The 11,692-nt window shown below is 40.5% G+C and overlaps 1 protein-coding gene across 1 annotated transcript; it reads right to left on the reverse strand.

Moving 5' to 3' along the window:
• Positions 1 to 653: 653 nt before the first annotated feature.
• Positions 654 to 10,826, reverse strand: MRPL39 (mitochondrial ribosomal protein L39). Its single transcript, XM_082277434.1, has 10 exons — positions 10,753 to 10,826; positions 9,261 to 9,467; positions 8,894 to 9,033; positions 8,158 to 8,257; positions 6,798 to 6,865; positions 5,478 to 5,590; positions 3,893 to 3,958; positions 2,548 to 2,701; positions 1,487 to 1,534; positions 654 to 800 (listed from the first exon to the last, which is right to left on the reverse strand). The coding sequence occupies exons 1-10, from the start codon at positions 10,793 to 10,795 to the stop codon at positions 699 to 701; spliced, it is 1,041 nt and encodes a 346-aa protein (XP_082133560.1). The 5' UTR covers positions 10,796 to 10,826; the 3' UTR covers positions 654 to 698.
• Between the last annotated feature and the right edge of the window lie 866 nt (positions 10,827 to 11,692).

The raw sequence follows: 11,692 nt of genomic DNA on the forward strand, positions 1-11,692 counted from the left end.
ATAATTGGCATAAAATTCAGAGAAAATATTTGCACTTCAAAAAGTAATAAAAATCTCCTCTGGTTTAGTAAGAACAAGTCTAATGAGTTAGAAATGAAAATACAAAATGTCAGAAAACACCATCTAACAAAATTCCCTTGTGAAATTTAATTGAAGTCATCATATTTAAATATAAAAGAAAGAAAATGCATAATAAATCTTACTACACTGGGGATGCAAGTAATGAACTACACTCTTGGTATTATTCTGGAAAATGATCTTTAACTGCACTTGTGCAGGAGAAAGAAATCATTAAACTCCAAGAACTTTCTGGCTTTTACATTCTGCTATTTTTGTATTGGTAAAACAATGACAATTACACCTTTACATATCTCTAAGGGTATCTTTTTAAGATACTACTCATCTCAGTTGTCGTTTCAGTTGCAGTAGGCAACAACATATGGATGGACACATGCAATTACTGTTGTCAAGATAAGGACAGGGGCAACTTGCAAGTTATTGCAGATAAAACATTCCCTTCCCTCTCCCTGCCCTTTTTTTCTTTAAGGAAACCTGAAACATCTCATGTATACCTGTGTCTACACTTATCTATGATTAAGGTCACAGAATTCAAATTAATTACACAAGACATTTTTGTATGAGGCACAAACAAGTCATGTAAAAACATACATTTTATTATGTACATTTAGAGGTTCAACTTAAATTGATACAGTTTTTCCTTCTTCAGTTCCATCTTTTTCTTCAGTTCCATCTTTTGCCTCAAGACGTTCTGCTGCTTCCAAATATTCTTCTTCAGTGACCTGCAGAAAGATATCAATTTTGTTAGATTTTTAAAAATTATTTCACTCTCCTTGATCCTGAAAATCCTTCCCTCATACTGTCACTGTAATAGGAAAGGACAACGTACACAGACTATCATCTCCTCCAAAATTAAACAACCTGAATACAAGAATATTCAAACTAAGTTCAGGGAAGATGTCATGGGGCAGGCTCAGAACACATCCTTGGCTAACAAGTTTTGGAAGACATAAAGTACTTTTTTTTTTCTGTCTCTTGCCAAATAAGTAAGTAAAATTTTTGATCTGAAGGCTCTAAAACAGCCGCTGTTTAATTTTTACAAAGACTTCCTATGTTTAAACATGTACTGGTAGTGGTTATTTGGTTATATGTGGCTTATAATATTTTATAACATTTATTAATAATAATTTTATAAGTTCCATTTACCTTAAAATATTTTTAATTGTACAAATCATATCGATCAAATAGTATATGGGGTTTTTTTAAATGGCACATTGCATTTTAATAACAAACCTCAGAAAGAGTGCTACCATGTCCTCTACTAAACAAGCAGTTAGATTTCTGGTTTCTGTTCACCTGAGAATATTTCCATTCCTAAAGATAAGTTCTTGAGTATACTACCTACCTCTAATCATTCAAATTGTCCTCCTTTGTATTTGGTAACCTGTATTTCACTAGGGAGACTTACCAGCCTCTTTGATCTTTCCAGCAGTTTGTGCCACACAGTGTGGTGAGCCTGGGTGAAAAGTCATTAAAGGATGTTAGCAGAGGTAAAAAATAATCTTATCATAGAATAGATTCTGACAAATGTCTAGAAATGATGGCACAAAACAATAGTAATGCCCAGTTCAAATGCCACAACTTCCAATTTTGGTGTCCAATTGCCCATATTCACGTGGGGGACTTGAATAAATGTCTACCCATTACATGCCCCACCCCCAGAAGTGTTCACAGCCAGGTTGGATGGAGCTCTGAGCAACCTGGTCCAGTGGAAGGTGTCCCTGCCCATGGAAGGGGAATTGGAACTGGATGAACTTTAAGGTCCCTTCTAACCCAAACCATTCTATGGTTCTATGATTCATCCACTGTGTGGAATCCTTGAGGGGTTAATTGACAAAAATGGGAATTATGCTTAGGAAGGGAACACAGAGATGAGCTGAGGAACCCTTGAAAACTTCCCCAACTAAGACAGTAGTACCTGTGCTAGACCATAAGGTCAAAATCATTTAAGTCAACAGGAACAGGAAAAAAGACTCCTGCCCCCACCTTCTATTCAGCAAAGCCTTTGTTTAAGACTCATTAGAGCTAGGATTTTTTTTTGTTGTTGCTGCATTTTACTTTGGTGTAATGAAATTCTTTGAATGGTGTATTTATCATGAGTATAAATACTAAGTTCTGCTCTTTTAAGCAGACAGTAGCCTTGATGCCAGAAGACTGGCATGCACAACTTAGGCAAGCAGAATGAAATATCCACACAGAAATTACATAGCCGAAACAACACTTTCCATACTGAAAAATAACATCATGGGCCCTCTGATGAAAACTTTTCTAGTTCTAACTGCATATCCACAACAGTTTCAGGAAAATGAACCCCAAATATCCAACACAGTCATCATCGGGGCCCTCCCTTTCTACTGCTCCCAATTCTGAATTCCGTTTAGCTACCAACACAGCAGCTAACAAAGATGGGAACATAGGCAAAATGTTCTAAATTAAGGAAGGAAAACGTGTGAAAAATGGATTACTTACCTTCAAATGAACTGGCAAGGACACACCCTGGAATCTCCTCATCAATTCAGACTGGTCAGTCTGAAGATTATGGGCTGCCGTTATCTCATACTGGAAACAGAAACCTGTCCTTGGAATATGAGGACCTTCACTAACATCTACAAAGTCACCAAACCTGGGGGGATGAAAAAAAACCCCAGCCTCGATGTCAAATATATTTAAAGTGAAGTACAATGAGATTAGGTTTTATTTTTGATTAGCAAATTCCAATTAACAGAAAGAAAATCCACACAAATCGCTAACCAAATCTAAACAAATCCCCAGCTCAGCATTTTTAAGTTTCCTAAACCAAAAGTATAGGTCACACAATTTCCTTAAATGAACTTAGGAAACTTAAACTTCAAGTCTAGGAATGGATCTTAGGTTTAAAAAGTCCTTGATGCCATGTTGGCTCTAAAACTGGGATAACTGTCATTCACCAGCAAAAGATTTGTCTCCAAGACCACCTACTTTCCACAGTACAGTGTTTACAACCTGCACAGTTATTTCCCTTTCAGTTCTTGGAAAACTGCAAATCAATTAAGAAAAGAGAGACCGCAAAGAAATACTCAGAACAAACCTCTCCCAGAAACCAACAGGTAAGCCCATTTTCCCCTTTATTGAGCAAACCAGAGTGGAAAGAAGGAAAGAATGACACAACATTGTTCTAAAATTTCAAAAACCATCACTGCAAAGACATCTGTTCCTTTAGACAGATGTGGACAAATGAGGAACTCTTTAGACATCTAGAAAACTGAATATCCTACAACAGCCTAAGACAGAAATTCTTTTAATTGCATGAGATACAACACAAACTCCTGCCTCCAGACTAAGAACTCTGTGTCTTACACTGTATCCCAACAAGCTGTTCTATTCCCATCTCCGCGACTACAAAGCAGTAACTTGCAAGTTAGGAAAATCTTGACAACTTTGAAAAAGAAAAATCCATTATACAATGCTAACACTTGTTTTCAAACAAGTATTTGGTTTGTATTTTATTTAACCTGTCAAGCTGTAGAGATTTATTTAGTTTTCATGTAAAAGCACTGAAAGCAGTAAGACTTCTCTGGCATTTACCACCCTTAACATAAAAAGAAACAGAAATGTAGTATTACAAAGTATCACAAAATAACAGTTGTATTAAAAACAACAAGCAAGCAAACCACCCCAAGCATCTTAAGACAGACCACAGACAGTAATGAATACAAGTGATCTTTAAATTTAAAGCCATCACAAGTAACTTGCTCTTCTCACTTGCAGAGAGTACTTGCAATATAGTCAAATATTTCAGTGAATCATTACAGAATAGGAGTTCAGTTTTGCTTACCTATGTAACATCACAATTCCTTCCATATTCTGAGAAGCTTTTCTTTCTATCATTTCCATTTTGTATCTGGACAAGAAAAAAAATTATTTTAAAAATCCTCACCTTTAACACCTAGTACTTATAAGAACAGTTCAGAAATTAATTTAATTCATTTAAAATTCCTAAAAATCATGCTTGTGTTTATGTGAGCTTTGAGACTGGTTTAAATTCCTAGCGACAACACATATTGACATGCTTCATTAACAGAGATGTTAGTCAACATTTTTCATGAAAAAATTATGGAAATTATACTGAGCACTACTGAAATTTAAAAATAATGCAATCATCAGGCACAGTCAACATGGGATCCTGAGACATGATGTTTGGGAATGGTTCAATGTTGTGCAGGAGGTGGTTCAGACCAGACACTAGGAAGCATTTCCTTAGGAGATGGTACTCAAACACTGAACAGGCTTCTTGGAGAGGTGGTCGATGCCCCAAGCCTGTCACTGATTAAGAGGCATCTGGGCAATGCTGTAACTTGTCAAACCCACATCGGTCAGGCAGCTGAGCTAGGCAGTTGTTGTAGGTCCCTTCCTATTGAAATATCGATTCCAGTCTATTATAGGAGGGCCATGCTCCCACAGTAGAGTTTTATTCAGAAAGATACAATGAACCTACTACTACAAACGAGAGTTTTTCAAGTCACCTGTAAGACTAGAAGACACCATCTGACCACCTAAACTGATTTTATGCAATGTGTACTCCTCAACAGCTGGTCACCTACAATACAGCAAAGCGTTCTCTGTGCTTTCTCTACGCAATATCTAAAGGTACCATCAAAAGTGAGCTCCCACCTGCTGTCTGTGCAGCCAACAAAGCGGAGGTGATGATCCATAAGTCACATTAAAATCACCTTCAACATTAAGCTAAAAAACTTGCTATTTTGCAAGTTTGCTTCATCGTAGTTTAATTTTGGTTTACAAAATGATAAATTATTTATCATTTTCCCCCTGCATCTCTCCACCTGCCAAAAAGCTGTGGACCAGAAATTTTTTTTTCCCAAAACAGAGCTGAGGTATTTTTTTCAGCGAAGAAGACAGGAGGTTTTGAACAAACTTTTTTTATAGCACAGACCAAAGTATTTTACCCATTTTCCCCCTGCAGAGTTCAAAAACTGCATTTCATCAAATCTTCATTTGAAGACACCAGGACATGAAAAATGTACATTTCTTTAAATATGGAATCCTTTCAGCAAAGGCTGAAACTAACTACCAAGCCAAGGCTAACCACCAGTGTTTCAATTTAATAGTAGTGGAATCTTGAAGCTCACTAGTGAGCAAAAGAAGTCTTAGACTTTCAGTTTGTCACAAAACTACATCCAATAAAGGTGCCTGGTGTTGGCCTCTGGGAGAATAACAAGAACTAAGTAAGTTGGTGTGAGCAAGTTGGTGGAAAGAGAATGGAGGCAGGCTCATTCAGAGCAGTGGGAAAAGTACCTTCTTACTTCACCTGTCACATCTTATTTTAGATTTATAAAACCAAACAAAGATTTGACTTGATTTCTAATTACCTCTTTGAAAGAAAGGAAAATTCAGACACTCACATGTTATGCTGAAACATTTCGCGTGCTACTTTTGCTTCAACATGCAGTGTTTCAAAGGGCACGTCTTGATGGATCAGCTTTTTGGCATCCCTTGTAAGAGAACAGAAGTTGTCCTAAAAAAAAGGACATAAAAACTGTAACCACCTTTTGACAACTGTAGTGAACAGATAAAGAACAGCAAATACTAAACATTAGTCAAAACAACAAAGATCATCTACTATAAACCCTAATACAGCAATTTTACTGTAGGACTGTCTTGCTATTGTCATAAGAGTGCCACAGATCATCACTGTTTTAATGGACAGATTCCATGTCCAGTCAAGTCAATAGGCAATTTTCCATCGAAAACAATATATATTAATTAAACTGACCAGGTTTTCCCTACATGGTACTACACACACAGCCTTGCTACTGTTAAATACTCATCTATATATCTTGTCTCCCACAGTGATGTCCTCACTTACAATAAGCTCTACTGTGATAGATGAAAGTATAAAAAGGGTACTGAATATTTAATAAATAAGAATTGGTCCCCTTGGACCAGAATCTGAAGTTCTGCATAACTCAGATTTACTAGTAAATAAGCAATTGTTATGAGGTGAAATTACATTTATTATGTCATGTAGAAAATATTTCTAAATAAATTACTTCAGCTACAAGATCACATTGAAGAAAAATTCTGGTTCTTGGGCACAAGAACAAGAATGGGCACCAGATGGGTAAAACATTTGTGATCACAAACAGTTCTGAGATTCAGAGTATTCATATTATTAGATTAACTGCAGGGCATGAAATATAAGCAAGCTATTAAGGAGAGATGAAGCTGAATGTGCTTACAGGTTTTATTCAACAACAAACTGATTCTGCTGTAAACCACCAAAAAATATGCGCCTTATACACACTTTCATTTTCAGAGGCTCTACTCTCACAAAGATTGTGGCTGCATCTATATTACCAAACAAGAGCAGTTGAGGAGGAGCAGATCTGTACAGTAACAAAGATGGCACTGAGGTCCCAACAGCTTCATCAACTGTTTCTGAAATTGTACTCCAGACTAGAATTTTCTGTAGCCCCACAAACCTAAAGCCTGCAAGCATGTGGAAGAAGCTCAAGGTTTAGTTTCATCTGAAAGGAACTCTGAGGGCACCCTGCCATAGAACCAGTGTGTGGTAAATTGAGATCAGCTCCCAAAGAGTACTCCTGATGTGTACTAACTAAAAGGGAAAAAAAGCTCTGTCCCTTCTCCCCTATTAAAAAAGAACAACTGGACAAGGACACAAGCTATACAAGTTTTTGGGCTTACGATTGAAAAGTGCTTACCTTTGCTGGTTTCCAGTCATTCAGTTTATTGTCCAAAACTACATCATAACAGAAAGCTCCAGAGATCACTGTAATTCCAATCCAAAGAAAAAATACTCATGTTTGTAACAAAGTATGTATTTCACAGTCACATTATATTCTTACACCAAAATGAATAAGAAGAAAAACAGAATTATCTTTAGAAATTCATCATAAAACAAAAGTTTTCAACTCTGATTATACTATGAAATGGCAGATTGAACTCGGGTTGTTTTAATTTCATTTCACTTCACTGAATGAAAAAATAGTTTGAAAGGAGTTTGAATGCAATGTCAGTATAATAGAATCCCAGAAAAGAGAGGAAAAGATACACTGCTTCACAAAACTGCATCTAACACTGCTGGAAAAAACCAAAACCACTCACTTTAAAAATACTTCACATTTTTTCCATTGTATGCTTCATGCAAGAAACTATTAAATATAAAGAGGAATTTATTCCATAGAGAAATAAGACAATATTAGAGCTGAAGTAAAATGTTTATCCATGACACAAGCATGGCACCAACTTCTGGTAAAAGCAACACAAATTTCTCTGATAGTTTTTAGAACACTCTTTTGTGTATATTCAGCTATGGCTATTTAGAAATCAAATCTATGAGAACCCAGTAAGCTCACACTATTTCTATACATACAGTATAATGATATAGCTGAGTACATCCAAGATTATTCCGAATTCTGGTAGAACTGAAATATTTACCTGTATTTATCAATCATAACAAATGCTGAAATTGCTAAAAAGAGAAGCAGTTACAGCACTCCACGTGACCAGCAACCAAGCTTCTCATATATTAAAGGCATAAATATGCAGGCTTTGTTATTGAAACGACCTCCTCTCTTGTGCATTTTCTCACTTTTCTAAATCTTAAATCAGATCACAGATGAGCACAAGTCGTTACTAAGCTTGTTTGTACCTCAATATCTTCCAATTTGGTGTAGACATTGTAATTTTTAGTAACTCAAGTGCTGGACAAGTCTATGCAGTTATTAGAACAAATTCCACAGAAACATGTCACATCACATCTAGAAACCTTGCTCATGACACTTCACAATACAGAAGTTTAGTTACTAATTTCAGCTATGAAATCCTAAGTGGTCTGAAACCCAGTGGCCACATGGACCAGTTTACTGAACATTGATAACAAAATTGGTTTTAGTGTGGTTATTATAAATTAAAGGCAACTATAATAATGTGCAATACACGTATCAATGCTAAGTACTATCAATCATTGGAAAAGGAGCCTCTGATTTTTTTCTAAGTTTGGTTACTGAACACTCACTTAAGAAGCAGCAAAAGACAATCAATACAAAACACTTTTATCACCTGGCACTTCTGGAGCTTTAACTAGGTTGACTGAGTATTCATCCTTGAAGGCTCGCTTTAGCACACATGCCATGATCATGGCACAGGAACGCCAATACGCCTGCGAAGAAAATTGCAGAACATGGATTTATTGCCTAGAAGCTGATTATTCCAAAAAAAAAACCCCAAAACTCAACTGGATGATGCAGAAACCTAGCTGCCAATCCAAGCATTCCACCTCTGGAAGTGTTCAAGGACAGGCTGGACAGGGCTATGAGCAACCTGGTCTAGTGGAAAGTGTTCCTGCCCATGGCAGGGGGTGGAACTGGATGAGCTTTTAATGTCCCTTCCAACCCAAGCTTTTCCATGATGCTATGATTACTGTTTTTAGTATTTAAACTTCTATCCAGAGATGATTCTCCAAACAGAATCAAATTTAAAAAATCAAAACTGCACTTAGAATGCAAGCCAGATGTAACCCTGGAGATATTTACATCTTAAATCATAGAATAATACAACAATTGAAAGGAATGCCAACAATTCACCTAGCCCACATGCTGGTCCAGCTAATGATAGCCATGATGCACCATTAAAAAGACATTAAAAATGTCTGAACTTTAATGACAACAAAGAAAGCAAGAAAGGCATGGAACTGAAAGGTGCACATAGATTCAAGTGGTCATAATCAGGGCCACCTGCAATGAGGCAAGGTACAGAGAACCAGGGTCACCTACAATGGAATAAGATAATAACTTACCTTGTTTACTTCCTCTGGATCTTCATCTTTGAAGGTAAGGAACTGAATTTCACATGATTTGGTCAAGGGTCTGTACATGTCCCAGATTTCGCCATCCACAAGAGCCAGAACAGATTTCTTGCAGTGCCATTCACTTAAATCTAAAGAAAGTAAAAAAAACCCTGAAGTATTAGACAGTTATTAACCACATTTCTCAGGATCTGCAGTTCAGACTGCTGCATACGTAACAACAAACTGCAAGTTTTATATTTATAAATGAATTGGAAAGATGAACTGTGAAAAAAGCCTCCAAAAATTAATTGTTTCTACTTCAATTGGCAGCACAACATTCACCATGAGGGGCTAGTTCAGGAGTCCATCCACTTACGCATGGCACAGTTGTATGGCGTAGAGAGAGCCTTGTTCATGACAAACACACTACCAGGGTGCGACTTCCCAGTGTATTTCACTTTGATTTTCTCAATTCGTGGGTGAAGAGACAATTGTCTCTCTTTCTCTTTGGTGAAGAGCTCGTTACGCATCCGAACCACCTCCTCACGTGTCAGCTGAGAGAAAGCTGGTGTGGAGATGTACCCTGGTGATAGGAGAGATACCAAGTAAGCAATATTCCTAGAGTAAGCAATCCTGGGGTGGGTCCAGCAGAGCATCCCTCTTATGAGGAAAGGCTGAGGGAGCTGGGCCTGTTCAGCCTTGAGAAATGACTGAGAGGGGAATTCATCCATATCTCTCAGTGTCTGAAGGGAGGGGTCAGAGCATGGACCAGGCTCTGCTCGGTGGTGCCCAACAATAGGACAAGGGGCAATGGGCAGAAACAGATGGGCAGGAAGTTCTACGTGAACACGAGGAAGAACTTCTTTACCGTGCAGTGACCGAGCACTGGAACAGGTTGCCCAGAGAGGGTGTGGAGTCTCTCTCACTGGAGATGTTTCAGAACCATCTGGATACAATCCTGTCCCATGTGCTCTGGGAAGATCCTACTTGAGCAGAGACGTTGGACCAGATGACCCACTGTGGTCCCTTCCAACCTCAACCATTCTGTGATGCGTTCTGAGTTTTCAAAACCTCTTTATAAGGTGTTGGTTTCTACAACACTGCTGATCACCCACCTGTCTGTCTCAATATATACAAGGTAGCACTTATGCAGCTCCAGCAAGTGACCATGCTGGGCCCCTGCACTGCCTGCATGAAGTGACAACAGCATACTCTGAGGCAACAAAAGAGGTCAAAAAGATTATGAGGGGTCTCAGGCATCTCTCTTATGAGAAGAGACCGCGGGAGCTGGGCCTGTTTAGTTTGCAGAAGACTGCGAGGGGATCTCATTAATGTATATAAATATCTCAAAGGCGGGTGCCAAGAGGTTAGTGCCAGACTCCTTTCAGTGGTGAACAGCAACAGGAGGAGAAACAATGACCATAAACTAAAACACAAGAAGTTTCACTTCAACATGACGAAGAACTTCTTTCCATGGAGAGGGGCACTGCACTGGAATAAGCTGCCCTGGGAGAGTGTGGAGTCTCTCTCCCGGGAGACATTCCAAATCCACCAGAACCTGAACACCGTTCCTGTGTCACCTGCTGGTAGTGACCCTGCCCTGGCAGGGGGTTGGACTGGATGATCTCCAGAAGTCCCTTCCAAACCCAGCTACTCTGTGGTTCTATGCAAAGGTTAATGTCGCTCCCTGACTGCAGAGGCCCTTCCCTCAGACAGGCCAACTCCCCTGCGGCCTAATAACGGCACCTCAGCCCCTGAAGGCACCGCCGCAGTACGAGCCGGAGCTCGGCCCGGTCCCACACTCACGGCTCACGGCTCCCGGCTCCCTCCCGCACTCACGGCTCCCGCCGGCTCCCTCCCGCACTCACGGCTTCCGGCCCGCAGCTCGCGGGCGGCCCACGGCCCCGCCATGTTCACACCGCCAGGGTACCACCTCCCCAACTCCGCCGGAAACGCCGGCAAGGGCCGCGCGGTTCCGCCGCCGCTCTGCGCGCCGCCGCTGGGCGGCGGGAGCCGCCCGCGCCTCGGCTGTCACCGCTCCCTTCAGCAGCCCCAGCACAACTCAGAGCCACAGAATGTATTCTGCGCTGGAAGAGACCCACAATGATCATCGGGAGATCTCATCCTGGTGGGTGAGAGGCTGGACATGCCCCGGCCGTGTGTACTAGGAGCTCAGAAACCCCCGTGTGCTGGGCTGCGTCCAAAGCCCCGTGGGCAGCAGGGCAGGGAGGGGATTCTGCCCCTCTGCCCCGCTCTGCTGAGACCCCACCTGCAGTGCTGCATCCAGCTCTGGGGTCCCAGCACAGGAAGGACATGGGAGCATAGGTTTAGATTAGATATAAGGAAGAAATTCTTCCCTGTGAGGGTGGTGAGGCCCTGGTACACGTTGCCCAGAGAAGCTGTGGCTGCCTCATCCCTGGAAGTGTTCAAGGCCAGATCGGATGGGGCTTGGAGCAACCTGGTCTAGTGGCAGGTGTCTCTATCCGTGGCAAGGGGTTGGAACGAGATGATCTCTAAGGTCCCTTCCAACCCAAACCATTCTGTGAATCTGTGACTGTGATTGTAGTCCAGCTCCTGACCCTGCACAGGACAACCCCAAGAATCCCACCACTGTGTGCCTGAGAAAGAGGTTGTGGAATCTGTTGCAGCGGGGATTACTGCAACAAGCATATTTCAAACCAGGAGTCCCGTGGAAACGAAGTATATATGGACAGATTCGTGGTAGATGTTTCAGAGATGTTTATTTCTCCAGCCGCATGGCCGGGGCTCAGCTCAGGAGCTCCGCAGTCACGGGATCCGAGGGTCCTT

The sequence above is a fragment of the Coloeus monedula genome (assembly GCF_965178545.1).
Source record: "Coloeus monedula genome assembly, chromosome: 3".
In the NCBI taxonomy this organism is placed as follows: Eukaryota; Metazoa; Chordata; class Aves; order Passeriformes; family Corvidae; genus Coloeus; species Coloeus monedula.